At 56.5% G+C, this 23,993-nt stretch overlaps 9 protein-coding genes across 9 annotated transcripts; 4 read left to right on the top strand and 5 right to left on the bottom strand.

The window, feature by feature from the left end:
* Positions 1–506: 506 nt before the first annotated feature.
* PUNSTDRAFT_75658 (uncharacterized protein) lies at positions 507–1,433 on the top strand (the record flags this gene model as incomplete). The annotated part of the gene is made up of 1 exon (XM_007387769.1): positions 507–1,433. One exon carries the CDS (start codon positions 507–509, stop codon positions 1,431–1,433), a length of 927 nt encoding a protein of 308 aa, XP_007387831.1.
* An 80-nt stretch (positions 1,434–1,513) lies between these two features.
* Positions 1,514–2,974, bottom strand: PUNSTDRAFT_138102 (uncharacterized protein; the record flags this gene model as incomplete). Its single annotated transcript, XM_007387768.1, has 4 exons — positions 1,514–1,975; positions 2,026–2,172; positions 2,226–2,729; positions 2,783–2,974. 4 exons carry the CDS (start codon positions 2,972–2,974, stop codon positions 1,514–1,516), a joined length of 1,305 nt encoding a protein of 434 aa, XP_007387830.1.
* A 1,144-nt stretch (positions 2,975–4,118) lies between these two features.
* PUNSTDRAFT_31671 (uncharacterized protein) lies at positions 4,119–4,571 on the bottom strand (the record flags this gene model as incomplete). The annotated part of the gene is made up of 1 exon (XM_007387767.1): positions 4,119–4,571. A coding segment is annotated over one exon (453 nt), but the record flags the coding sequence as incomplete, so codon positions are not given.
* A 4,487-nt stretch (positions 4,572–9,058) lies between these two features.
* On the bottom strand, positions 9,059–14,675 carry PUNSTDRAFT_55248 (methionyl-tRNA synthetase). Its single transcript, XM_007387766.1, has 23 exons — positions 14,485–14,675; positions 14,355–14,428; positions 14,262–14,304; positions 14,048–14,209; positions 13,867–13,998; positions 13,762–13,813; positions 13,362–13,707; positions 13,299–13,306; positions 13,047–13,245; positions 12,825–12,985; positions 12,740–12,771; positions 11,179–12,684; positions 10,981–11,121; positions 10,456–10,931; positions 10,363–10,403; positions 10,202–10,310; positions 9,861–10,151; positions 9,767–9,800; positions 9,574–9,707; positions 9,404–9,515; positions 9,326–9,354; positions 9,215–9,274; positions 9,059–9,162 (listed from the first exon to the last, which is right to left on the bottom strand). The coding sequence occupies exons 1-12, from the start codon at positions 14,547–14,549 to the stop codon at positions 11,862–11,864; spliced, it is 2,097 nt and encodes a 698-aa protein (XP_007387828.1). The 5' UTR covers positions 14,550–14,675; the 3' UTR covers positions 9,059–9,162; positions 9,215–9,274; positions 9,326–9,354; positions 9,404–9,515; positions 9,574–9,707; positions 9,767–9,800; positions 9,861–10,151; positions 10,202–10,310; positions 10,363–10,403; positions 10,456–10,931; positions 10,981–11,121; positions 11,179–11,861.
* Positions 14,676–15,902: 1,227 nt separating this feature from the next.
* PUNSTDRAFT_138097 (uncharacterized protein) lies at positions 15,903–17,174 on the top strand (the record flags this gene model as incomplete). The annotated part of the gene is made up of 1 exon (XM_007387765.1): positions 15,903–17,174. One exon carries the CDS (start codon positions 15,903–15,905, stop codon positions 17,172–17,174), a length of 1,272 nt encoding a protein of 423 aa, XP_007387827.1.
* A 233-nt stretch (positions 17,175–17,407) lies between these two features.
* Positions 17,408–18,481, top strand: PUNSTDRAFT_116210 (short chain dehydrogenase; the record flags this gene model as incomplete). The annotated part of the gene is made up of 7 exons (XM_007387764.1): positions 17,408–17,465; positions 17,527–17,730; positions 17,778–17,840; positions 17,900–18,141; positions 18,193–18,285; positions 18,348–18,374; positions 18,422–18,481. The coding sequence occupies 7 exons, from the start codon at positions 17,408–17,410 to the stop codon at positions 18,479–18,481; spliced, it is 747 nt and encodes a 248-aa protein (XP_007387826.1).
* A 29-nt stretch (positions 18,482–18,510) lies between these two features.
* On the bottom strand, positions 18,511–20,634 carry PUNSTDRAFT_92349 (uncharacterized protein). The gene is made up of 5 exons (XM_007387763.1): positions 20,244–20,634; positions 19,931–20,181; positions 19,860–19,874; positions 18,911–19,804; positions 18,511–18,858 (listed from the first exon to the last, which is right to left on the bottom strand). Exons 1-5 carry the CDS (start codon positions 20,589–20,591, stop codon positions 18,606–18,608), a joined length of 1,761 nt encoding a protein of 586 aa, XP_007387825.1. The 5' UTR covers positions 20,592–20,634; the 3' UTR covers positions 18,511–18,605.
* A 133-nt stretch (positions 20,635–20,767) lies between these two features.
* On the bottom strand, positions 20,768–22,304 carry PUNSTDRAFT_122610 (survival factor 1; the record flags this gene model as incomplete). Its single annotated transcript, XM_007387762.1, has 4 exons — positions 20,768–20,976; positions 21,041–21,980; positions 22,034–22,240; positions 22,288–22,304. 4 exons carry the CDS (start codon positions 22,302–22,304, stop codon positions 20,863–20,865), a joined length of 1,278 nt encoding a protein of 425 aa, XP_007387824.1. The 3' UTR covers positions 20,768–20,862.
* Positions 22,305–22,603: 299 nt separating this feature from the next.
* PUNSTDRAFT_75319 (uncharacterized protein) lies at positions 22,604–23,975 on the top strand (the record flags this gene model as incomplete). Its single annotated transcript, XM_007387761.1, has 6 exons — positions 22,604–23,091; positions 23,126–23,490; positions 23,543–23,625; positions 23,685–23,717; positions 23,775–23,834; positions 23,889–23,975. The coding sequence occupies 6 exons, from the start codon at positions 22,604–22,606 to the stop codon at positions 23,973–23,975; spliced, it is 1,116 nt and encodes a 371-aa protein (XP_007387823.1).
* Between the last annotated feature and the right edge of the window lie 18 nt (positions 23,976–23,993).

Here is a 23,993-nt window from a genome sequence, read left to right as displayed (position 1 = left end):
TTTTGCGTTAACGCGTACTACACTCAAATTGCACACGACATGGAGGGCGTGCGTGAGAAACATTGTACAGCCAGCACGATGCTAACGAAAATTTGATATGTATCCGCTGCAAATCAGCTCTAATGATATTTGTCAAAATCATCCAGCGCCGCCTAGTTCTCCTACTCAACGTTTTAGCTCTTTGCGCTATGGCCAGACATAAGAAACATCGCCATCGCCTGGCCCTAAGTATGCTCAAACTCTGGTACACCAGGCCGACACTCCCTACCACTTTGCTGAGCTCGAGCCTTGTCTCGTGCGACAACAACCTGCTGTCCACCAGTCTCCCAGTTGCCATGAGCCTCCTCCAAGAAGAGAAACAACGGAGTCCTCTTGTGCCCCGCGCCCGACCATCTGGAACCCGCATCACAAGCTGTTGGCTTGAAACTGTCGGAGACGACTATTGTTTGGCAGAATTTCGGTGTGTTTATGACCATATGCTGCTAGATGTGAGCAGCACCTGACAAATGCCACAAAGGTTCAGAGCTGACGAGATAATGAAACTTGTGCAAGCTTTCGAAGTTCCCAACCCGTTCATCACCCGCTCTCGATATAACTGCTCAGCCATTGAGGCATTTTGCCTTTTGTGTGCCCGCTTCCGGAGTGCAGCAGACCTTCACGAGTTGACGATCAAGTACCGAAGGTCGGAATCAGCGCTGTCAGAGATTGTCAACGAGATGGTCATATTCCTTGACCAGAGCTGGGGACATCTACTCGGCCTCGATCATGAGAGCCTCCTTTCGCCTTCGCATTTGGAGACCTACGCCAAAGCTATAAGGAATGCAGGGGTGATGTCAACACATATATGGGCGTTCATTGACTGCACCATACGGGAGGTGTGCCGACCAACACGATTCCAGCGTCAGGCGTACAACGGCCATAAGAAACATCATGCGATCAAGTTTCAAGCCCTCGCGCTGCCGAACGGGCTCATAGGTCATCTACATGGACCGGTAGAAGGGCGTCGAGCCGATGGTTTCCTCCTCGCAGACAGTGGGCTGCTCGATTGGTGCCGCGAACACGCAAAGCGGCCAAACGATGGAACATCGGGCACGGAAAGCTTTTATCACCTCTTTGGGGATCCGGCCTATGGCCTGAGTGACGTGCTGATCAGTCCGTTCTCAGGGCCAGGTGAACGAACACGTCAGGAGTTGGAGTTCAATAAACAGATGTCTGCGCTACGGATCGAGGTCGAGCACGTCTTTGGCAATGTTCTCAATAAGTGGGGCTTCCTCCGGTCGTCGAGCAAAATGCGGGTATACTCATCTCCTGTCGGTTGTTATTATCGTGTCGGAGTCCTCCTTGCAAACGCTATGAACTGTCTCCGGCCTAATCAGACTTCTCAATTCTTTGAATGTGCACCTCCTAGCTTACAAGAGTATCTCCATAGGTAGCGAAATCTGAACGCAGAGTATGCACATAAGAATACATATAAATACATGAGGAGTACGAGCAGCTGCATGCGAACGAGACATTACACTTCCTTATCATCAGGCCAATCACCACCTACACCAGCATCCGGCTGCGAACTGTCAGAACGAAGAGACGAACTCGATTGGTCTGCGAGGCCTTCGATAGCAGCGACAACAATAGTGTTCCCATGCTCCTGCACATCTACAAAACGCCGGATCTCAGAAACAGTTTGCGCCTGGATAGTCTCAAGATGGTGAAAATTAGTGGATGTGATGTTGACGATCTCGCGGAGCAGTTCGTGGGTCTTCTCGTCCGTACGTTGTCGCTTCGACAAAGGTTGCTCGCCGACCTCCTTGCTGACGTCGCTGTGGTCGGCTTCCGAATGTTCACCGCGAACCGACAGGTCGTTCTCCGAGTTTGTGCCGTCGTTTGAGTCTGATGGGGTGTCAGACCTACGCCACTTCAAAGTCTTCATGGCAGCGGCGCGGATGTGTGCACCACCTTCACGATCCTTTGCTTTTTTCTATTTAGTAGAGATGAGCATCTACAATACAGATGTATGAGTGAACATACCTTTTCGTTTTGAGCCTTTGACTTACTGTTCATGTCACGAGCCTCCTCCTTCTGCGAGACGGCTGTGTCAAGGATGGCGCCGAAGCTGACCCCACCCACACCATCGAGTACGGACTGTATGTCATGGCTAACACTCTGTGCCGTGCCCTAGGTGCAAGATGTCAGACGAGAGGAATGAGCGATACAATGCAAAAGCATACCTGATGATACGCGACCATAGCGTTCATCTTGTTCTTGATTGTTTGCACACTGCTATGTTCAAACATTCCACGGGCGTGAAGGTGCTCTGCAATCTGCATCCAGGCCTGTGTGACCTTGCCGTGAGGCTTGCCGTACGGATTGACGTCGACGGTCTTCTTGGCGAGCTCATAGAGTTCACCTGATGTGAAGCGTGTCCGAGGCTTCTTCTGCGACCTCTGGGATAGCTGCGTCGGCGATGGTGGTGCCTGCGGAGGTGGTGGGGGCGGTGGTGGGGGCGAGGGACTCTTGCTGGCCGGGCGATGCGAGTCTTGATGCGCTGCATGTCCTCCAGATGGCTGCGGTGCCTCCGACACAGAGGCTCCTTTGTGGATGTTCTGCCCAGCCTCGATGATGGCTGGTGCAATGCCTGCAGGGCCAGATGTGGTAGAGGGGAGCGCTTGTGAAGAACAAGGGGCAGGTAAGGTGACCGGATAGGCGATATGCGGCTGGGTTGGCAGATAGGTCTGTCGACATGTTAGTACCGATGTTAAGCCTCACGGTGCAGATCATCACGTACCACGTCAAGCGCATCAGACCCCCTGAGTCCATGGCCTACTGCACACGAATCTCCGTGACCAGCAGAGTCTGCGAAGTTGTTGCCAGCGAGAGACGGTTCAAGCAAGGAGTCAGAAGTGGCGGTGTAAGGGAGAGGGTCATCGACTAGACACCGAGGCGACTTGGGCAAACCATCGAAGTTAAACAAATCCATGGGGGGTCATCTGAGCACGACGAGGAGTCCGCTCGCAGTTTATAGACAGTACTGAGGTGGTGAAGCTCCACCGATGATGTCGAGCATGACACTATTCAATATATGAAGACGCCGCCCGCAGCTAGCGACAATTCAGCATGTCGCGAACGCCAAGATGTCTGGAGCGCCAAAAAACATTGCGATCTCAATATTTACTCGCTGCAAATCAGCTCTATTGAGTTTTGCGTTAACGCGTACTATCTTGGGCGGGCGGCGGTCCTTCAGTCCGGAGGTGGAGACACGATGCGAGGGCCACCTGAAGGTGGGGGTGAAGCATCAGCTTGGGCGTGGGCCGGGGTCGAGCGTGAACGGCTCGCCCCGGGCCACTCGGCGGCTCTCACGCCGTGTCTCTGTATCCTCTTTGTAACGATTCGGGTCTTCGTGACCTTACAAATTCATGGATCTGATGTGCTAAACTGCCTATGGTGCGATGATGATACAAGGGAGAGGAGGGTGGGACGAAAAGCGAGCCCCGAGGGCAGTCCTCTTCGTCGACTCTGGCCGCGAGAGCGAAGAGCCGACGTGGCGACCTCTGCCGCCCAAGAATCGGCACCGCCGCACGTGACCTCCGCTCCGGTGCGCCCACTCTTGGGCGGGCGGCGGTCCTTCAGTCCGGAGGTGGAGACACGATGCGAGGGCCACCTGAAGGTGGGGGTGAAGCATCAGCTTGGGCGTGGGCCGGGGTCGAGCGTGAACGGCTCGCCCAAACCGCACCCCAGACGGAGCGCGCGACCGGCTAGCCCCCACCGTGCGGACTGGGTCGTCCCCGAATGCGTCTTGTGGTCCTCAGAGGGACGCGCTGCATGTGCGCCGGGAGGATATCCTCGGCCATCCGCCAATAGCGTAGGAAGGCGTCCGAAGACCATCGGCCAGCCTTCTTGACGATCTCCGGAGGCACGCCGGCGAGTAACAACTCGGTGGTGCCGCCGATGCGAAACGAATGTCCGGTGAATCTTGGTAGGCCGGCTGCCGTCCAGACGGAGTTGCATCTACTCATGAAAAAGCGCTTGGTGAGCGGGCGAGTGCCGAACGATGTTCGGTAGGCGAAGAGGTGGTCGCCCGCGGCGGGGGAATTCCAATACAGGTGGTGGCGGAGGGCCCGAACGGGGTCCGATGAGCCGTGCTGGTTCAGGATGACGACGTCCTCCCCTTGGCTGAACCGAGTCTTCGTCGAAGGGAGGTGGATAGTGTGCGATGGGGAGGATGGTGAAGGGAAGGTGAGGCTGGCCCGGGTAGGGGTTCTCTTCGAGGTGGCTGGAGTCGTCGAGGAGGGGAGTAGTTCCCCCAGGCGGCACTGTCCCCAAAAGGCCAGGCAGGCGGCGGCGAAGACGGCAATGTCTACCGGGTTCGATAAGTCTAAGTTCGCCCTCAGGATGCGAAGCATGCCCCGACTGACGGGAAGGCGGGGTGGGAGGCGGGAGAGGGCCGGGCGTCTGTTCTCCACGCCATTCAGCACGTATTTGAGACGCTTACCCCCTTTCCAGTCCGCGTTCTGGGCCGCGTGCCAGGCTTTCAGTCCTGCGATGGAGTTCCTCGCCGTGCTGCCTGCCCGGAGGCCCTCGTTGGATGCGGCGAATGCGCACAGGACCAGTTCGTCCGCGGGGAGCCAGAAGCGGCGATCTATCTTCTCTTTCTTGCAGAAGCGGATGAATCTGTTGACGGCGCTGTTGTAGCCTTTCAGCGTCGAAGGGGCCCACCCGTGATGGAGGGCCTTCGCCAAGTGGTGCTCCGTTGACTTTGATAGCCTGATGTTGTTCGGGTTGTGAATCTTCGACGCCCGCGACTTGGAGTGAGGTAAGGAAAAGAAATCGGATGTAGAGTGGGTTGGCGAGGGGTGACGCGAGCTACGCCGCCAGCCGGCTTTGTGTGAGGAGGTCGTCGCCGTCGAGGAACGCATGCAAGTTGTTTGGGAGAGAGGCGACGGCGTCTCCCGCCTCTATGCTGTTCGACGCGCTTGTCGTCTTCGGTCCATGCTCTCTCTCTCTCTCTTTCTGTATGTAACGCTGAGGTAGCAATAATAATTACGTGCTTAACGAGGCCTTAGCGATGAGGCCCGAGACGCAGAACGGTATCTTGAACACTGTATCTACGCGGTTTGTACCCGCTGGAGCCACGCCTCTCGAAGGCTCGTCGGCCCTATTCTGGCACGAGGGGACGTACTCTGAAACGACCCAGATGTTTGCGGCGCGCATGAGGGCGACGACCCGCTGGAGGACCCGGTTTTGCTCCGTGTTTCTGGACTTTCCGGCCTCCAGCGCGCCGATGACGCCCTGGTTGTCTGACTTTATAACCAACCGGGCGTCTGAGACGCCTCTCTCGATGGCCAGACGAAGGCCGAACTCGACTGCGATCATCTCGGCCCAGCCGATGTCGCGCCCGTTGGACTTCCAGCCTGGTTTGAGCTCCCAGGCGTCCCACAGGCCGTCTATGACCACGCCGACTCCGAACGACGTCGACGCGTCGACCCAAAGATCGCATGACGACGTGATTCCGGGGGCCCGAAGCGAGCTACCGCAATCCGAGAGCTGTAAGTGGGTTCGCCAGAATTCGATATCTTCTAGGATGTGTGAGTTGGGTCTCCGTCTGGCGAAGGGGGAAAGCGAGTGATGAAAGGAACTTGCGAATTTCGAGAGATGTACTAAACGCGACCGGCCGTCCGGAAGGGCTAGGCTGCAATGCACGAGCGTGCCGAGGACGCGTTCGGCCTCTTTTCGCGTGAAGGAGCGTCCCGGGACCCAAGGCGCAAGCTTCTCGACGTATCTCGCCTTCTTGTCGTCTGGAATTGAGACCCGTTTGGCGATCAGGTCCCAAATGAAGCCTAGATACTTGAATGTCGACGCGAAGTCGCGTGTCTTCGAGGGCTTCCAGGGCCATCCTAAGCTCTCCGCGAGTTTCAAGATGTCGTTCAAGTCGTATCGGTAGCGAGTTTCTTCTCCGGGGCCGACTTCGATGGGGTACCTGAAGAAGGCGAAGTCGTCGACCCACTTCTTCAGGGCATCGACGCCGGACGCGAGGTAGATGGCGGCCATGCAATCGGCCACCCGTCCCCACACCCCGGGGGAACTTGAAGGGCCGAAGGGTGCGTTGTGGTCGATCCAGTAGTCGCCCCGCCAATTCACTACGAAATGGCGTTGTTGTTCGGGGCGGATCGGGATACACCTGAAGGCGGCGTCCACATCCAGCGTTGCGACCTGCGCGTTCACCGGGGCGTCCATGACCAGGAGCGCCATCTCGGCGAAGGAACCCCATTCGCACTGGAAGGCGTCTACGTCGATTTCGCTGTTGACCGATTTCTGGGACGGCTCGTCGCGCGGGAAGGAGAAGTCTTGGATCATGCGCATTTCTTGCGAGCCGGCCTTCGGGACCGCCCCCAGCGGGGACGTTCGGAAGAATCCAATCCGCGACTCGAGTTGCGCCTTCGAAAACGGGCCCGAGTACCTTCCGGCTCGTCTCTCTTTCTCGACATAAGCGTCTATGGCCCCGCTATTCTCCAGTGCTGATCTATGATTAGGTGGGTTATATGATTCGGTTAAGACGGATGATACTCCCATATCGAACCCGTCCTCAATGTTTGACGCGACCTCCGGAAACCTATGTGACAAGTCGAACTTCCGTAGTGTTGCTTCCCAGCGGGACGCGACGAACGGCGTGACCACGGGGAAGGGGTTAGCACCCGATGGCGCATTCCTGGGCCCCGTGATTGGCGTCCCCGCAGAGGGTGCATCTGTGGTCGCCTTTGGCGCAGGCGCTGACTTCTTTCTTCGTGCAACCGCTGGCCATGTTGTAGTAGAAGCAATAGTGTCGACCTTTCGCGTCCCTGACTGACCGGTCCTCGCTTCGGGTGAGCCTGACTGGCTGGCCGTTGACGAGCGTCTCGGCCTTACAGGCTGACGCCCTGTGGCCTTTCCCGCCGCACAGAAAGCATTTCTGGTCGACGGGTTTTGGCGCGAACGGCTGGTGGCGTCCGGTCGAGGTCCTCGGCGCCGGGTCTGATCGGGTGTTGGAGTTTTTCGGTCCTGAATGGGTCCGAAAGGGCTGAAGCGACGCCATGACCTGAGCTCGGATGTGCGCCGGTTCAATCTTCCTCCAGATGTTCATGTGAAAGGTGCCTGGGTCGATGCCTTCCAAATGGCAGCGCCGGCGGACTTTGGCGTCATACGCCAGCCATAACGTCCAATTTTCTGACGTTGCGCCGTCCGTGCGGCAGATGCGCTCGAAGTGCTTCCTCCAGCGTTCGTAGTCACTCCGAAAATACGCCTTGATGAGTTGAAGGAGGCGTTTCCACGCCTGGTACCATTCGCCGAAGGATAGCTTCAGTTCTCCGGCGGACGGCAAGACCTTCTCCGCTTGAATGAGGCCTTTCGCTGGGTCGACGGCGTACATGTCGGTCAGCAGAGATGATGTGTCACAGCCGTACTCCGCGACGGCTTTGTCGGTCAGGTAGTTTAGAGGGATGTGTGTCGTCCAGCCTTCTTGGAACTTCTTCCGAATCGGGTCGGGGATGGAATAGCAATCCGCCTTGGCCTGCTTTCCCCTGACGAGCTGGGGGCGGCGCGGACCCTTTGACGGCTCGTGGACCCGATGAGTGGGCCAGTCTGGCCTCCGGTGGTGCCTCGGTGAGCGCCTCCTGCGCGGAGAGCGCCGGCTCCGGCGATCCCTCCTTTCGCGGTGGTCGGCCCTCCTCGGACTCGGCGACGAGCTCGGTGAACGCCTGCCACTATGGCTGCTCGTTCCAGAGCTTCTCGAGGACGATCTCGACGAGGATGGGGAGCTGCTCGGCGACGGGCGATGTCTCGAACGGCGTCTCCCTCTATGGGAGGGAGAGCTCTCCTCTTCGTCGCTGGGGGACCGGCTTGAGGGACTGCGGGAAGATTCCCGCCTTCTGCGCTTCCTGGGTGGGGAGGAGCGGTGAGGGCGACGATGTCTGGAGCGCGACCTGTACCGCGGCCGTTTCTGGCCCCGGTGACCCGATGGATGTTCCGTAGGATCTGAGCTCTGGTCCGCGCTTGGGCTGGGCTGACGCGCCCCGGATTGCCCCTGTTGAGAGAGGTCGTCCTGCCTCGATGGCGTTGGGGATGACGGAGGGGTCGGTGGTTCCAATCCACCTGTGTGAGCGTCAGCCCTACGCCCTATGGCTGCGAGTGACGTGGAGTGCCCTATGGCGGATGGTGTCGACCATATGGTCGACGACCGGGCATGGCCCTATGGCCTAGCGCGGCGCCTATGCGCTCGCTGGTGACGACATCGACGACCATATGGCCGCCGATGGGATGGGGGCGGAAGGCCTATGCCCCCTCCTATGGGCTTGGACTACGACTCGCTCACCTATGTCGTCTGACGGGGGTGGGAGCTGCGACTCCTGCTCGTCTCCCTCGTCGTCTTGGCTCGACGAGCTCTCGTTGCTCCCGCCTTCTCTCTCTGATTCCTCCCCCCTTCTGTCCTCCTGGGACTGGTCGGCTGCTGGGGGTGTCCCGGGCTCTGGATGGATGCCTTGGAACGTGGAGCTGGAGGCGATCGATGCCTCGTCGATGATATCGGCGAGTTCTTGTCTCGTGAATAGTGCTCTGTAGTCCGGGTGGTCTGTATAGAATCTGATGTCGGCCAAGAGCTTCTGTCGCACGCGAGCTTTGAGTGCGGCCACCGTGCCGTCGTCGACGAGTCCCAAGTGTGCGGCGAGCCTCTGAAGTTCTTCTTTCCGTAGTGCCGAGAGCCGCTTGTTGAACAGCGGAGGTCTCTCGCTCCACGGTGGCATTTTGGAACTGATTCACGAAATAGTTGAATTGCGAAAAGCGAGCCCCGAGGGCAGTCCTCTTCGTCGACTCTGGCCGCGAGAGCGAAGAGCCGACGTGGCGACCTCTGCCGCCCAAGAATCGGCACCGCCGCACGTGACCTCCGCTCCGGTGCGCCCACCACTCAAATTGCACACGACATGGAGGGCGTGCGTGAGAAACATTGTACAGCGAGCACGATGCTAACGAAAATTTGATATGTATCCGCTGCAAATCAGCTCTAATGCCAATCCTCACATGGCTCAGGTTCGTTCGGTACCAACTTCACAAGTTTAGAGCCATAAGCAGTCACCTAGTCATCACTTGCGCAAGTTCCGACGGGTTAGTGTTGGGGAACCGGCTGCCCAGGCAGAGCTTACGGTGCGCAAGACAACGTCGGATCTCAACGTATCTGATTTCACGACCTTCTTAGTTTACGGCTGTCTTCCTTGGTCTCCTAATAGGGGTCCTGCTATGCTTCACGAATCTATACGTGCGTCTACACAATGACTGGTCCCTTCCTTTTGTGTTAAGGAGATGACAGTTCGGTCTTCAAACGGGATGGATAAGCATGTAAACACCCTTTACGAGCAGCTGTCACCACATATTCATGTTCATCCAGGATGTCTCTGCAATCGGCCCTTATCGGCTTTCTCCTTTCGAAGCTATTGCCTACGGGCATAACGGCCCAGGAGAACATCGTGCTACAAACAACTGCTGTTGCCACTGGAACGGTAGGCTTCCGATCTTCATCGTCATGCGGGGCGTCTCTCTCTGACGTCTACCCTGCAGATGCCTCTTGCAGCCGGTTTTGTTGGCATTCTGCCTGCTCTCGGTTTATTGGACCCGGAAAGGGATGGTTCTCCGCCCGTAGTGTTATCTTGGATGTCGGCTGTCGCGTGGTCCTGCGCCGTTGCATTCTTCGGGTACGCCTGCTCTTGTCTGTACTCATCACGAAACCGCTGACAGTCGCATTGACTGACAGTGTATTCTTGTCTCCTCCGTTACGCAAGCAAGTTGTGAGTCGGCACCGATCCTTGAAAGTCTCGTGTTGTTCCTACGCGGCGCACTTCTGTTAGATCATCAAGGAACAGCTAGCTTTTCCTTCGGGTACAGCTACAGCACAGCTTATCGCAGTTCTTCACCGCCTACCTCCCCCCGGTAACGAACCACTCAACGTGCGCAAAGGATATAGCGCTCTCGGCGTTGAAGACCAAGAGGTTGTCCCGGTCACCGCACCTCAATCCTCGGGTGCCTCCTCATCCGCCCAGCCTGGTTTCAACGAGGAGCTCGAGGCCGAGGGAGAGGAGATTCGTCACACTGGATGGACCGCCCTCGGTTGGAGCTTCCTAGCCAGCAGTCTCATGACAGTGCGTTTCAGTCTCTTATGTTTCTATGATGCTTCACAAGTTGTCCGCAGCTCATGGCGTATTTCTTTCCCGTCATCTTTGCTATTCCCGTATTTGGAAGCTACCTAGCTGAGCAATGGCTTTGGACGCTAACTCCGAGCTTGTCATATGTCGGCCAAGGTTTGCCTTTCTTCTCAATACTGGTGGTCAGCGCCTTTGACATCAATCGAAGGGATCATCATGGGGTTTCCCACAACAGTCAGCATGAATCTGGTGAGAGCTTCGGAACGTGCTTCGGAGCGAGAATCTCATCAAGGAGCCTCAGGGGATGCTCGTTGGATGGGGCGTACTTTCGCCGCTGGCCAAGAACAAAGGCTGGGCACCAGGCCCGGTTGGATCCATGACTGATGGCGCGCGAGGATGGATCTTATGGACATCGCTCGCGATCATGGTTGCAGACTCTCTGGTTTCATTGACCCCCATAATAGCCGAATACACCGGCAAGCAGGTGTCTGCGATACGTAGCCTGCGCAGTGGGGGTTCCCGCGGGCCAGTGCATACTGACGGCCGTTCGCCGATGTACAGCACCTTCGCTGCTGGAGACAACATTACCGAAGATCTGGACGACAAAGAGATCGAAACGGAAGACCGTTTGGTGCCCGTCTCATGGGTGGTGTGGGGCTTGGTTGCCAGCACAGTGCTCGGTATCATCGTTGTCTGGGCTGTCTTTGGTGACGAAGGTATCAAGCCGTACGCGACGTTCGTTGCGTTCATTGTAGGCGGCGTGTTGAGTATATTAGGGTTCGTGACATCGTGGTGCCGATACTCATGCGCTCACCTCCATCCATAGTGTACGAGCTTTGGGAGAGACCGACCTGAATCCTGTTAGCGGACTCGGGAAAATCAGTCAGTTGCTCTTCGCGGTTGTTCAGCCCGGTAATATCGTGGCGAACATCATCGCTGGAGGCGTCGCCGAAGCCGGCGCACAGCAGTGAGTGACTCAAGCGATAAGGCCTGGCGTCAGGACTAGTACTGATTCGTGTTGCAGGGCGGGTGATCTGATGCAAGACTTGAAGACCGGCCACCTCGTCGGAGCGTCTCCGCGAGCCCAGTTCTACGGCCAGCTCATGGGTTCTGCGCTGTCTATCTTCGTAACTGCAACCGCGTACAACATGTACCAGCGTGCATACACCATTCCTGGGCCAGAATTTCCCGCACCAACAGCACACGTCTGGTTATCCCTCGCTCGACTCCTGCGAGATGGTTCCCTACCGCCGCACACGAGCTCATTCATGGTCGCATTCGCACTTGCTTTTGCTTGCCTGAGCGCATTGAAGGCGGCCGCAGTTAGAAAACAATCTAATTTCGCCAAATATATCCCTTCTGGCGTCGCATTCGCCATTGGCTTCCTTAACACCCCTTCCTTCAGTTTGGCCAGGTTGCTAGGTGGGGTCGTCGAACATCTTTACCATCGACGTGCCGCCAAGGATGGACACGACATCCGCCTCATCATCGTCGCCAGCGGATTTGTCCTCGGGGAAGGTGTCATCAGTGTCATCAGCCTGCTGTTGAGAACGGCAGGTGTCGGCGTGGCGAGCTGTTGGGGTTGTGGCCACGGCCTGTGCGGAGGATGCCCAGCCGGTTGACAACACAAAACGCGGCAATGGTTAAGCAAGACATTGAACATACGGCAATTATAGACTAGTCTGCTATGTACTGTAATATCGGAACTCACGCTTTCGAGGCGGCAAGGGCGTCAGCAAGTTCTCCTTTCAACTTCTTGAGTTCTTCGACAGCAGCCGTTATCTCTTTATCTGTCTCCTCGGACTTCGGCTTCGCCTTAAGTTCCCTCACCACTTGTCCCTGTTCGGCAACCTTCTGCTCCCAAGCCAGGACCTCCGCACTCTTGAGACCATCGTTTGCAGTAGCGTCTGTGGCCTTCTTCGCCGCCTTGGCTGCGGCTGCCGCTTTCCGCTTCGACATCGCTGGAGCGACGTGCGTGGCATCAGCGTTCGGCTCCGCACTAGGCTGAGATCCACCGAATTTGGCTCTCCAGGCGTCCGCCATTTTCTCGTCGATCTTGGTAAACAGGTAAGCGGGTTTGCCGAGCTGATGGCCTGCGAGGATGTCGATTGAGAAAGCTTCCGGTACGGCACGAGGCGGAGCGTTGAGTTGGGCGAGGATCGAGTCGGACGTGACGGGCATGAACGGGTGGATGAGAGCCGAGAGCGTGTAGATGAGGTTGACGGCGCGGGACAGAACTTGTGCGCAGCGCGCGGGATCCTCGGTCATGAGCGCCTTCCCGAGACCGGACGCTTGCAAGTACAGGTTGCCGCGCGCAGACAGGTGCATGACCGTCTGGAGACCGAGACGAAGCTTGACGGACTCCATGGCGTCAATGTACTCCTTGATGAGGCGATTGACGTCCGCGATGAAGTCGGCGTCTACGGCGTCGTTGGGCGACACAGGGCCCTCGGTATCCGGAGACTCGGGAAGGACACCGTTATACTGACTTGTGATGAACTTGACCGTCCGGTTCACGAAGTTGCCAAAGCTATGTACGGAACAGGTCAAGTTCCGTCTAAGACGACAGCGATGATATGTCTTACTTGTTAAGGAGGATATTATTGTTGGCAGCAATCTGAAGCTTGGGTCAGGAAGAGTGTCAACTGACGAAAGCTGGAAATTGCATACGAAATCCTCCCAGGAGAACATGGCATCTGCGGTTTCTGGCCTAATGGAGAGCAGGTAGTACCGCCAGACATCGGGTGGTACGCCTGTCTCCTTGGCCGCAGGACCAAAGACGCCCCGGTTTTTGCTCTTGGAGAACTTGCCGCCTTCGTAGTTGAGATACTCTTAAAGATATCGGTACAGTCGTCAGCAATGTAACCGGTGAGATTTTCGTTTAGCATGTACCGGTTGTCGATATGTGATGAAGCATCGTCCACGGACGCCCATCTCCGAGTTGTATGGCCGGCCAGAAGATCGTGTGGAAGTAGACGTTGTCTTTGCCCATGAACTGATAAAGGCGAACATTATCCTGGTTGAACCACCATTGCCGCCATTCCGGCGTATAGTTGGCCGTGATACTAGGGTATCCGATCGGGGCGTCGAACTGGGACTTCATTGAGCTCTTGATCGCAGCCCAACTACTCAAGTTTGACGTACCCAAACATCTGGGGATTCCGTGAGCATGGCTGGATACTGGGGGCGATAAAAAGAAAGACATACAGAACACTTTTCCCTTCATTCCGTCATCTTCCGCGCCTTGTTCCGGAACCGGTACACCCCACTGCAGATCGCGTGTCAACGGACTGGGTCTCAAGCCACCCTTCAGCCTCGAGTCCACTAGCTCCCCTTCCGCGTTGATCACGCTGTTGAGACTCCACTTGCCCGTCTTCCAGCTCTTCTTAATCCATTCCTCGAGCGTCGGTTGGAGCGCGTTGAGGCGGACGTACATATGGGCCGTCGACCTGTGGACAACGTTGTGGGAGGGGTTGACGAGGCAACGAGGCTTGATGAGATCTATGGCGTCGAGTGTCCGGGTGCACGAGTCGCACTGGTCGCCTCGAGCGTCCTGAACCAGCTTCAGTAGGCATTTTGGTAGACAGAGGGAAGAAGTGCTACGAACATTGGCACCACAATGGGGACAAATTCCCTCCACGAAGCGATCGGCAAGGAACCTGGGGCATCCGGTCTAAACATTGGATCGGAACGGACGACTGGGACAACACACTTTTCGCAACCTTCACAATACGTCTGTTCTTTTGTCTGCTTCTCAAGATAATTGTTTTTGCGGAGGTTCAGGTAAATCTCTTGACAGATTTCAGTATGCTGGGGTGTCGATGTCCGGCCAAAGTAATCGAAACTATCCAACGCATCAGGTCGATGCAAGGCCGACTCGATAGTGAACGCACCCGAGGTTGAACCATTTATAGGTTTCGCGATGGATCTCCGTGTAGTGATCGCACAGTTGACGGGGAGTGACGCCCTCCTTCAGCGCTTGCGTTTCAGTCGCGGTACCGTATTCATCCGTACCGCACACGTAGAGCGTTCGCCGATTGCGGGTCCGGTTATAACTAGACGCAAGTTCAATGGGATTGTGATGAGCCACACCGGAGTCTGACACACCGGGCGAACACATCGGCGCTTAACGTGCTGCCGATGACATTCCCTAGTACGAATGAGAAGAGCGATGGACGCGGAGGAGATCCACAGACGCACCGAGATGTGGGACATTGTTGCAGTACGGAAGTGCGGACGTGATCAGGACGTTTTCTTCGCCTTCCTTGGGCAAGCTGTCCGAGTCATTATAGTCAGGCCAAAGGTTCGGGGATCGCAAGCTCACACGCACATTGTTTCGCCGGGGTTGGGGACGTAGCGGAGGACGTCGGGTGCGGTCCGGATTTTGGCTGACATGGTCGAGCAAGCGCGACGAGAGGAACGGAAGGAAATATAGTACAGAGAAAGGCTGGATCTGAAGAGAGGCGGCAGGGTGGTGATGAGGACGGATAAGTGCGCTCAGCAATCGCGATATTCTCTCTCGGTCACCGCATCGAGTCGAAAGTCAAAGATCCCGCACAGCTCGCGCGCGGCCATATCCGCCACCGCTGAACGGATCCCTGCTGTGCGACGCTCGTCGCTCAGTTACCATCGGCCTTTCCATCCAATCCGGGTTCCTATATAACTCTATAAGCCTTGTCCTGATTTTCGCGCCCCACATGTTGCGCCCTACTGCCTTTCACGGCGATGTAAGTAATCTACCCGGTCCCCGTCCGGTATCTAGCAACCGCGCCCGCTTTACTGTCCTGTGCACTGCAGCTGCAGTTCGAGCAAACCAGGGCAGTCATACACCCGAAACCCATACCGGAGTCTGCTATAGACGCCAAGGTCGATGAACAGACTGGCTACGGAGCTTCTCAGGGGAAACATGACAACCCCGCGGTTCTCGAGTCTCCCATAGCCACTCGATCGCGATCAAACGCCGGTTCTCAATGAAAGAAATGACCGCAGCCAGGGCATATTATAAGTCGGGCAGGGTGTGCTCTAACGAGTCGATTTCGCGCTGGTCCACACCCAAGCCATTTCACGTTTAACCTTCTCGCAGCGCTCTTAGCTATCTTCAGCTCGCAGATCACCTCGTCTCCCAGAATTGCCGCGCATACGTTTGATGGAGGCAAGGTGAATTCCGCAACCCGCATCAATACACGGAACCTCTTCACTCATTGCATGGCACATCTGTTGTCCAGGAACCTCACCCTTCCGAACACCGGGAGCATGTCCCTTCACGCTCTACCAGCTCATCCCCGTCCACCTCGCTCCTCAAGTCTGCAACGTACCAGCACGAGCAACGCACTCGCCGCTTCCGAACCTAGGAGCCATTCACAGCGCCCTCATGCGCCAAAGCCAGTCCTCGAACGCAGTCAAGATGGCCAGCAATCTCACCCTTCGACCTCATCATCGGAAACCGCCAGTGTGAGGAACTTGGTCTCCGGAAAGCAGGTCACCGATCAGACGCATACACAAACGGCGTTTGGCCAACCGAATCAGATCGAAGGAGCGCTACGCTCGTCGAGCCAGCATTCAGTCATGATGTCTTCCGAGGAACACCACGCCGGTGACCAGCAACCTGTCCGCAGGACACCGTTTGCCCCTCCCTTTCCCCTCAAACCCGTCCGCCCTGCCCGAGCCTCAGGACCAGGACTGGATCAACATGACAGCGACAATTCTCGTGTATCGATACCCCAGAACACGCTTATTACATCGAGAACTATGTCTCAACGTCGCGCTGTAGCGGCCCACTCGGCTGATCCCGTTGCACCTGCGGCCCCGTCTACTGTCGACCTGTGGGCGGACCGTCAGCCGGGTCGGTCGCGTGCTCCGGCTACCTTGAACATATCGCATCCTCCTCAGCCTCTACCCGAAGTCGGAGCAAGTATCTTGAACTCCCGGCCATTGTCTCCCTTACGCCGAGCTGGATCCGACCCATCCCCGTCCTTTCGCGGACTTCCTCGCCAGACACCTTCCTCCTTGGTTCGTAGGCACTCAAAGCCGCAATTGCCTTCACGCCCCTCCTCAAGTCGCGATGCCCAGCTGAAGATCCGTATGCAAGCTCATGACGACTGTGGCGCGGAAGAGGTATCGGGAGCCCCCTCTCGGCCATCCCAAGACCGTGCTACGCCGTCGTCATCTAGCCCGTCAAGGCCGGCCTCGTCGTCAGAACTACCCACGGTGTTAGCTGCTGCCTCTCCTCCTGCACGTATCCCGCGCGAAAAACAGCTAAGATTAGCGAATCCAGATGAAGACGCGGCTGAGGAGAAGTCTGCCGTAGCGGAGCATCTACGAGCCGTCGACCGCGACGCGGAGGAGCACGAAACGAACGCACGCATCTATCGTGCTTTGGAGTCTGAAATCCAATCATTGATTGATGCACAACAACAACCATGTACTCTGTGCCTGTGTACCTCGGCGACGATCACCTATGAACCTGAACCTGAAGCAGGCTTCTCCAGCGAAGTGCTGGCAGCATGTTCCATACAGGAAGCGGGGCAATCCTCGCCTACCGCTTCAGGAGATGAACTTCCTGTGACAATAGGTTGCGCGAGCGAAGTTTCAAGCTCCAGGACTACCACTTCGGCAGCCCGCCATTCCGATGCGAGCACGGATGCACCCCCGCGGCGTGCTCCATCTCCGATCTTTGTACCAGTCCAACCTCTCAGACTACCGGCGACGCACTCCCGCTCTACTGCGACTGCGGCCCCGGCTGAGCCGGTGAATACTGCGGCTCCGCTACCGCAGTTCAGGGACTTGCCAACGAGACATCTGGACAGAATCTCGTTTCCTCCCGACTACACCGCTGCCTTGGCACAACCTGCTTACACCGAGCCCGAACCCTCCGCTTCGTCGCTCAGAAACGAGGTCGAAGCGTTGAGAGCAGAAATAGCTCGATTGCAGTTCTTGCAGGACCGCCTGGTCATGGAAATCCATGGCGTCTCGAGTCCCCCACCCACATATCGCTCCTCCTTAGACACGTCTAGCGCGTGATGTCTCCGTGACGCCAATCCCATGAGACATAGTACCCACCAGATACCCACAGGATACCCACTTAGCATCCACACAAGATGCCAATCAGTATCTCTGAAGTGGGTACAGTAGGAGCCGGGGCCTCCACATTTGTATTTGCGGTGCCTTCTCCATGTGGATGATCGCCTCTGAGGATGGTACTTATGGAAGAGAGAAATCGATTGTGCTACCTTCGCCTAACCCACACGTTCGACATGTCAGACAAGCTTCGAGGAAAACGTGTAGTGATCGTTGGGGGCAGCAGCGGCATCGGTATATATGGCTCTGGCACCCTTGGTTTGCGCGCGTTTGCTGAACATCCCCGCCTGTACAGGTTTTGGTGTCGCCAAGCTAGCGCTCACAGCCGGTGCTTCGGTGATTATTTCGTCTTCCAACCAGACCAAAGTCGACGCGGCCGTTAAGAGACTCGTCGATCTCGACGTCGGCGGGCCTGTGGAGGGAAAGGTCCTTGACGTGAAAGGGGGCGAAAGCGCGGTCAAGGCATTCTTCGAGGCCCTGCCCGAGTTCAACCATCTCAGTTAGGATTCTCGCTCGTTCGCATGGTCGCGCGCTCATGCTGGGCAGTCTGGACGGCAGGGGACTTCTTCCCGTTGAATTATCCAAATGGCGACTTGACCGGTGTCCAAGGTCGGTGAAATGCGTTGAAAAGTGGGTTATAAATCGCTTCAAGGACTTGCATGACGCAGATACATTCGTCGTACGCACCCTGGGGCCCATATACGCTGGAAAATACGCGCCGAGTCGCATGCCGAAGAGCTCGGACTCTTCAATCATCCTCACATGTGGAAGCGTGAGCCGCAAGCCGTCGAAAGGGATGGCGATCGGTGCGGCTGTCTCCGGCGCCACTGAACGATTCGCCAAGGGCTTAGCTGTTGAACTTGCCCCGATCAGGGTCAATGCAGTGAGCCCTGGTGCAGTGCAAACAGAGGTCAGATGAGTATGACCACACGAACGAATGTTCTGCTCATCGAAGTTTCAGCTGTGGGATGCACTTCCTGCCGAGAGTGTCCAGGCGTTGCTCTCAACTCTGACGCAGAAACTGCTCGTCCAACATGTCGCGGACGCTGACGAGGTAGGCGGCAGAGCGTAGACCCAGTACTGGAGGGTGTTCGCTAACAAACATTCTTTTCTTAGGCAGCCGAGCCCTATCTTTATCTTATGGTAAGTTATTTATTTCTTTGCTTTACTTGGCTAATCCCTCGCATCAGAGAAGCGCGTATGTCACCGGCGAAGTTGTCAACGTCGATGGCGGAGCTGTTCTTGCTTGACGATTAGTCGTGAGTCCGTTATCGAGAGGGGATAGTTTGTTATTAGCAGACGATATACATTGTGGGTTGACCGAAAGAAAGTGCGAATATATACAATGAAGCAAGACCCATCAATATGAGGTAGTCAAGAGGCATCGTCCTGTTTCTCTGCTGCTCTCTCCGAGAGCACTCTCTCGCGTTCTGTCTGCCATCGGACAAGTTCTTCCCGAAGTTTCTCAACTCGCACTTCATCAATGGGATGCCCGTGGCTCCCTTGGAAGCTGCGGTGGCCTGGAGATTCAGCCTGTTCGCTCTCAGGTGGATTTGGGGAGCATCCTCTTCTGTTCTGCCAGAAGTTCACCGCTTCACGGGGATCATAGCCTGCATACGCAAGTAACCTATGTCGACTTGACGTCAATGAGATGTACAGATTGCGATGATATGAATCACCTTGCGGAGACAACGTCTGCCTCGATTTCCTGTTTCACCCCAGAACAAGTCTCCGTCAACTTCGTCAAATCTGCATGGCCCATCTTGCCGATTTGCGCGACGGCGTCATTTACGAATGGGCCAAAGACCATGGTCACGGGGAAAAGCAAGACACGAACAACGTCGGCGAGCATGGACAGCAAGCCCGGGACGACAACCGTGGCGGAGGAGAGGGTTTCGAGATGATGGGCGAGCAGCAGGTGGGAGAGTTCGTGCGCGAGGAGAATAGCCAAGTCCGTGGATTGCTGCGGCGTTTGTACAGGGTGGGGCGGACGAGCCGCGACCGATGAAAATCCGCCGAGGAAAGACGACCACCAGGACGAATTTGCTGGCTGGGGGTCGGCATTATTGGAGGTTTTAGCGATAATTTCATCCAGGAAACCGGTGTAAACTACGATGCCGCCGGCGCCGTCCGGACCGAACCCGTACGAAAAGGCATTCGAGACGTCGGGGTTCTCGACGAGCATCAAAGAGTACGGTGGGCCTTGTATCGTGTGCGGCGAAATATGGGTAGTCTTCTGCCCCGAGAGCAGCTCGCACATATTCCTGAGCCATTCTGCGCCTCGTGGTCGCGGCTTCAGAGGATACTTTGCCGGGGGCGGAAGCGGCACGTCGTTTTCGCCCCTTTCAAGCCATAGTGGGGGCATCTTGCCCTCGGCGGTGATCGCCGGGATGATGCCCTCGAGCTGGCGCAGGATCTGGTTGACCCAGACGTAGCGCCAGTCACTTGGAGGTACAATGGTGGGAGCTCCATTCTCCGACAGTATCTCGCCCACAGCCGAGAACCAGCCCGCACCCGCCAGCTGGTTGGCTATCTCATCTTCTTCCTCCGGGGCAAGGAGAATGACTCGCCATCTACAGGGCGATGCGATGAACGTGATTTGAATGGCCCATACGAAAGCGAGCTTACCTTCCCGTCAGAGGCCTGCGGGTAGAACCACATCGTTAGACGTTGTCATTGATCAGGATGGACTGACGTACGTTCTCTCCAGGCTAGCGAATATCGCCGCCCAGAACAAGACGATGGGAGTCAAGACAAGTGCATGAAACAGAATTTGACGCTTTCGTATTCGTTTGAGGATGGTCGTCCGCTTCTCCTCCAGCTGTGGATTGTTGAGATTATCCACGTATCTGAGTACTTTCTTCGACTTGTGATTCTTGAAAAGTATCACGGGGGCGAAGGTGAGCGCGACTCTGCCTATCATCCTCGCGGTTTCGAGCGCCGTTGATGCCTATAATGCGTTTGAGCTCAGGCTGAGCTCAGGCCAACGACCCATGACGCAGTTGCACGCACCTTGAGAGCACCTAAGATCACTGGCAGGAGCGCAGGCAGCCCCTCGTTTCGCTTTGTCGAATGGAACATTCTCACCCCACATGGCCTCCTCAGCTGCGAAATCCCGATATCGGCACTGGGCAGCACGGTCGCGCTGGCCGGTTGGTAGAAGCCGCCTCTTCGATTAATCCGGGGGACGTTTACTCCACTCAGGATGCCAAAGGACCTCGCAGGCGGCGACGACGTCCACGTTGTGTGCAAAGGGCCTCGAGGTTGAGATTGCCATCTTGCTGCTGTTTGAGACAGGAGACCGCTGCGGGGTGTCGTCGCAGTCGTCCGGGACTTGGCTCGAAAGAGTGGTCGCAACATCGCACATTGTTTAGCCAACGCGCAAACGGCGGCTGGAGGGAGGATGACCCAGGGTAGGATAGAGTAAGCGCAGGAGTAGTATGTTGAGGGTGAATATCAGTGGAGTTTGATACTCCTATTTGATTTCAAACGCCTGCGATCACGACCGCAGTATGACTCTTGCATCGCTCCCTAACTTAGAACCTAACCAGAAATCCGTGGCGCTATCTGCCTAAGCTGGTATCGTATGGTACAGATTTAATGAGACTATGCTATGCGCGCGGACCCGCATCTACGAGATGAAGGTAGCTTCGTTGTAGAGCCGCCCTTGCACTTCCAAACCTGCGGATAAGCCAGGGATCAAGGAGTCCGGACCTTTGACCACGAGCGTCGCCGGGTTCAGCCACTATAAGAAGCAGCAGGTAGATGATTAGCTACGCGAACACTGCGGGCGCGGGGCTAAAACTCGCCTGGTAAATGTACGGCTTGGTACCTGCCACGTAGTTGACCGCCATCTTGAGAGCGTAGGGTATCTCGCCGAGAACGTCGACCTTCTCAACCAAACCGCTCGCCTCGCTCGGGCCGCCGACAGCGATGCGCAGTGATGCATTCACCTCGCCGGGCGCATCGGCAACGATGGATGGGGCCGCCCACTTGTATTCGATCTCAGTGGGCAGGTCGTATCCCGTCTCCGCGTCCTTCGTCGGTTGCAGATGGATGGCTCGCGAGATGACGGAAGTGGACTCGGGCAGGGGCTCGTCCGGCCATCTCGTCTCCGTCGTCACCGATGCCAACTTGCCACCGAGCACCACGCCGCCAACGCTGACGGTTACGCCTCCGGATCCAGGGCCCTTACGTCCGTGGGTGTCCAGCGTCGTAAAGTCCATCTGTACCGCAGTCACGCCGCCCTGTTCGGCACTCTCGAAGTATGCGAAGTTCCATCGTGAGGCCACCAGATTGGGGCGCATGCCCTGAATAGCGTGCACGAACATGCCCGGTCCTTTCACGGGGATGGCCTGACCCTTCGTGATCAACGTGCCCGCCGCGTGGGTGAGGGGCCAAAAGCGGTGGATGACATATCCGTCCGCCTTCTCCGGGTCATAGCCGAAGTACGAGTATCCTCCCTTAGGTCCCTTGCCCACTTTGAACCCGGGGGTGGACGCTGGCCGCGTCACATCAAGCGATAGTTGGAGGTCATCGGCCAGGTTGGCGGTGATGGTGTACCCCTCGGCGTTGTCGCCGCTGGGCGAGGGCTTGTGAGTAATCGAGAACTGATCGGCTTTGCTCGATCGCTTGTCGAGCCCGGGGGGAGGGCACACAAAATGCGAGATGTTGACAGATTTCCACGTTTTCTCCTTCGTGCGGGGATTGAAGGTCTTGCACGTGAACTGGATTTGAGGGTACCAGAGACTACGCAATGAAGTGGTTACGAAAGTACGTTCGGATAAGATAAACAAGCGTACCCAACAGATGAGTGGATTAGTTGAAACGTGAGGAAAGTGCCATCCTCCAGGAGGTGGTAGAAAGTCTGCGTCTCGGTGACGAAGCCACTTCCCTGGCATTGCAGCTCGAGATCTTTGGGCTCCAGCTCGCCGAAAAGGTCTTGAACGTCATAGCGTTCCGACACGGGATGGAAGTTGGGAGCGTTGGGATCCGCCGGGGCCGAAGAGCTGCAATGGGTTCAGAACTCATGTCTATCGTCGACAGTAATGCTCACGAGAAGTAGCTGAACATGGTGGTCGGACGCAAGCTTGAAGGTCACAGCCTGCAATCACTGTTCTTGACTCCGTGACTAATGAGTCGTACGTAACACGCGACTTCGGCACACGGCAAATCCGTCGTTCGGCATGGCTGCGTGCCGAACGCGGACGCGCCCGCGGTTTTGCGGTCGCGTTCTGTCCTCGGGCCTCCTCGAATCCACCATGTCCTCGTCTTTCTCGAGGTCTGTACTACGTCTCGGTTCTAGATCAAGCATTGGTCACACCAGGAGCCTCGCGGCATGTCGCCGAATGCCTGTGCTCGCAGCTCGCGGAATGGCGTCTAGCGTCCCCAGTGCCTACGGCGAAGAACTCCCCTCGAGCACCAAAACAAAGCCGAAAGCTGCTACGCCCTTACGCAGGACGGCTGCTGATTCTTTACCAATTCGCGTCAACCCCACCCCAACACGCGGAAACATCCAGCCTGTGATCACGCTAGCGACCGCCGAGCGATACCTGCTCTCCAGGTTACGTCTCAGCACACCTTCACACCTGCAGGCGCAGATGCTGCATGACGCGTGGTATATCCCACGATGGAGTACAAAGAAAGGCACTCAAGGGGACTCGGCGCAAGAAGGCGAAATCTTCGTGTTCGGCAATGGGAGTTTCGTTTGTTGGGGCCTGGACGAGAAAGGCGCTCAAAATTTTGCGGAAGAGGTCCTGAGGGCACGACGAGATGTAGAGATTGGTCGACTCAAGGAACCGGAGGTGGAGGAACTCGATTTTGTCACGGATCCTACGGAGTGGGTGAATTCCTCCGCCCCGTTGTGTTTGATGCCCCTGACCAAAAATGCGCAGAAAAACGCGCTTGCAAGGCGACCTCATCATCCTGGGAGAAGCGCCACCTATCTCTCCGGATGCGATGCTGACGACCGTGCCTCCGACTCCCTTCTCACCCGAGACGATCCTCGCACGCTACGCCTTCTCGCAAGCACTGTCGCGGTCCACAGCTCTTTCTGCGCTTGAGGTTTCGTTAGAAGATTACTTGGCTGGTATGGCCTTGCTGCCGCAGTCATTGGAAAAGACTGGCAAGCCGGGAATGAGCCGGAAACAATTGATCAAGAAGTTGGGTGAACTGCTGAAGTACCGACAAGGCTTGAACCTGAACCGGGAGAATTTCTCTGATACGCCTGACTATTATTGGGACGAGCCAGTGCTTGAAGGTGAATACAGACTGCGCTTCACGTGTGTAACACAAACTGATGTCACATGAAGGTTACTTCAACTCGCTGAGCAATGCCTTGGAGATCAGGGCTCGTACGCGATCCATCAATGAGAAGATCACATACGCAGCAGAGGTGATTTTCATTACATTCAAATTATGTAGCGCGCGTACTCACTCTCATGCAACCACTAGCTACAAGCCGTCCTGCGTCAGCTCCTTACAGAGGTAACGTTGTCAGTGTTTCTTGGTTGTCACGTTTTGACGGGGAGGTTCTCCATACAGTCATCCGCCCATCGCATGGAACTAATCATTATAGTCCTCATCGCCGTGGAGGTTGTTATAGTACGCACACCGTCGTGTCAATCTGTTCCGCCCACTCACGGTGTACACTATCAGGCCCTTATACGTGAAGGTCCGGAGCTTTGGCGTAAATTGACTCGCTCTGGTGACGAATCGGAGGCGCATACTGCGCTGGTACATTAATCTAAATCACAATCGCTC

This window comes from Punctularia strigosozonata (genome assembly GCF_000264995.1).
Source record: "Punctularia strigosozonata HHB-11173 SS5 unplaced genomic scaffold PUNSTscaffold_15, whole genome shotgun sequence".
Taxonomy (NCBI): Eukaryota; Fungi; Basidiomycota; class Agaricomycetes; order Corticiales; family Punctulariaceae; genus Punctularia; species Punctularia strigosozonata.
Note: the sequence above shows the minus strand (reverse complement) of the source record. Positions and strands in the feature narration are given on the sequence as shown.

Excerpts from the sequence above, each read along its gene's own strand:
- PUNSTDRAFT_55248 (XM_007387766.1), bottom strand. The coding sequence starts at position 14,549 with ATGTCAGCCAAAATCCGGACCGCACCCGACGTCCTCCGCTACGTCCCC. Across the intron at positions 13,814-13,866 it reads TATTGTGAAGGTTGCGAAAA|GTTCCTTGCCGATCGCTTCG; the intron begins GTGTGTTGTCCC and ends CGGATGCCCCAG. Across the intron at positions 13,708-13,761 it reads GTCCCCATTGTGGTGCCAAT|GACGCTCGAGGCGACCAGTG; the intron begins GTTCGTAGCACT and ends AAGCTGGTTCAG.
- PUNSTDRAFT_92349 (XM_007387763.1), bottom strand. The coding sequence starts at position 20,591 with ATGTTGCGACCACTCTTTCGAGCCAAGTCCCGGACGACTGCGACGACA. Across the intron at positions 20,182-20,243 it reads TGATCTTAGGTGCTCTCAAG|GCATCAACGGCGCTCGAAAC; the intron begins GTGCGTGCAACT and ends AACGCATTATAG. Across the intron at positions 18,859-18,910 it reads GCAGACGTTGTCTCCGCAAG|GTTACTTGCGTATGCAGGCT; the intron begins GTGATTCATATC and ends AAGTCGACATAG.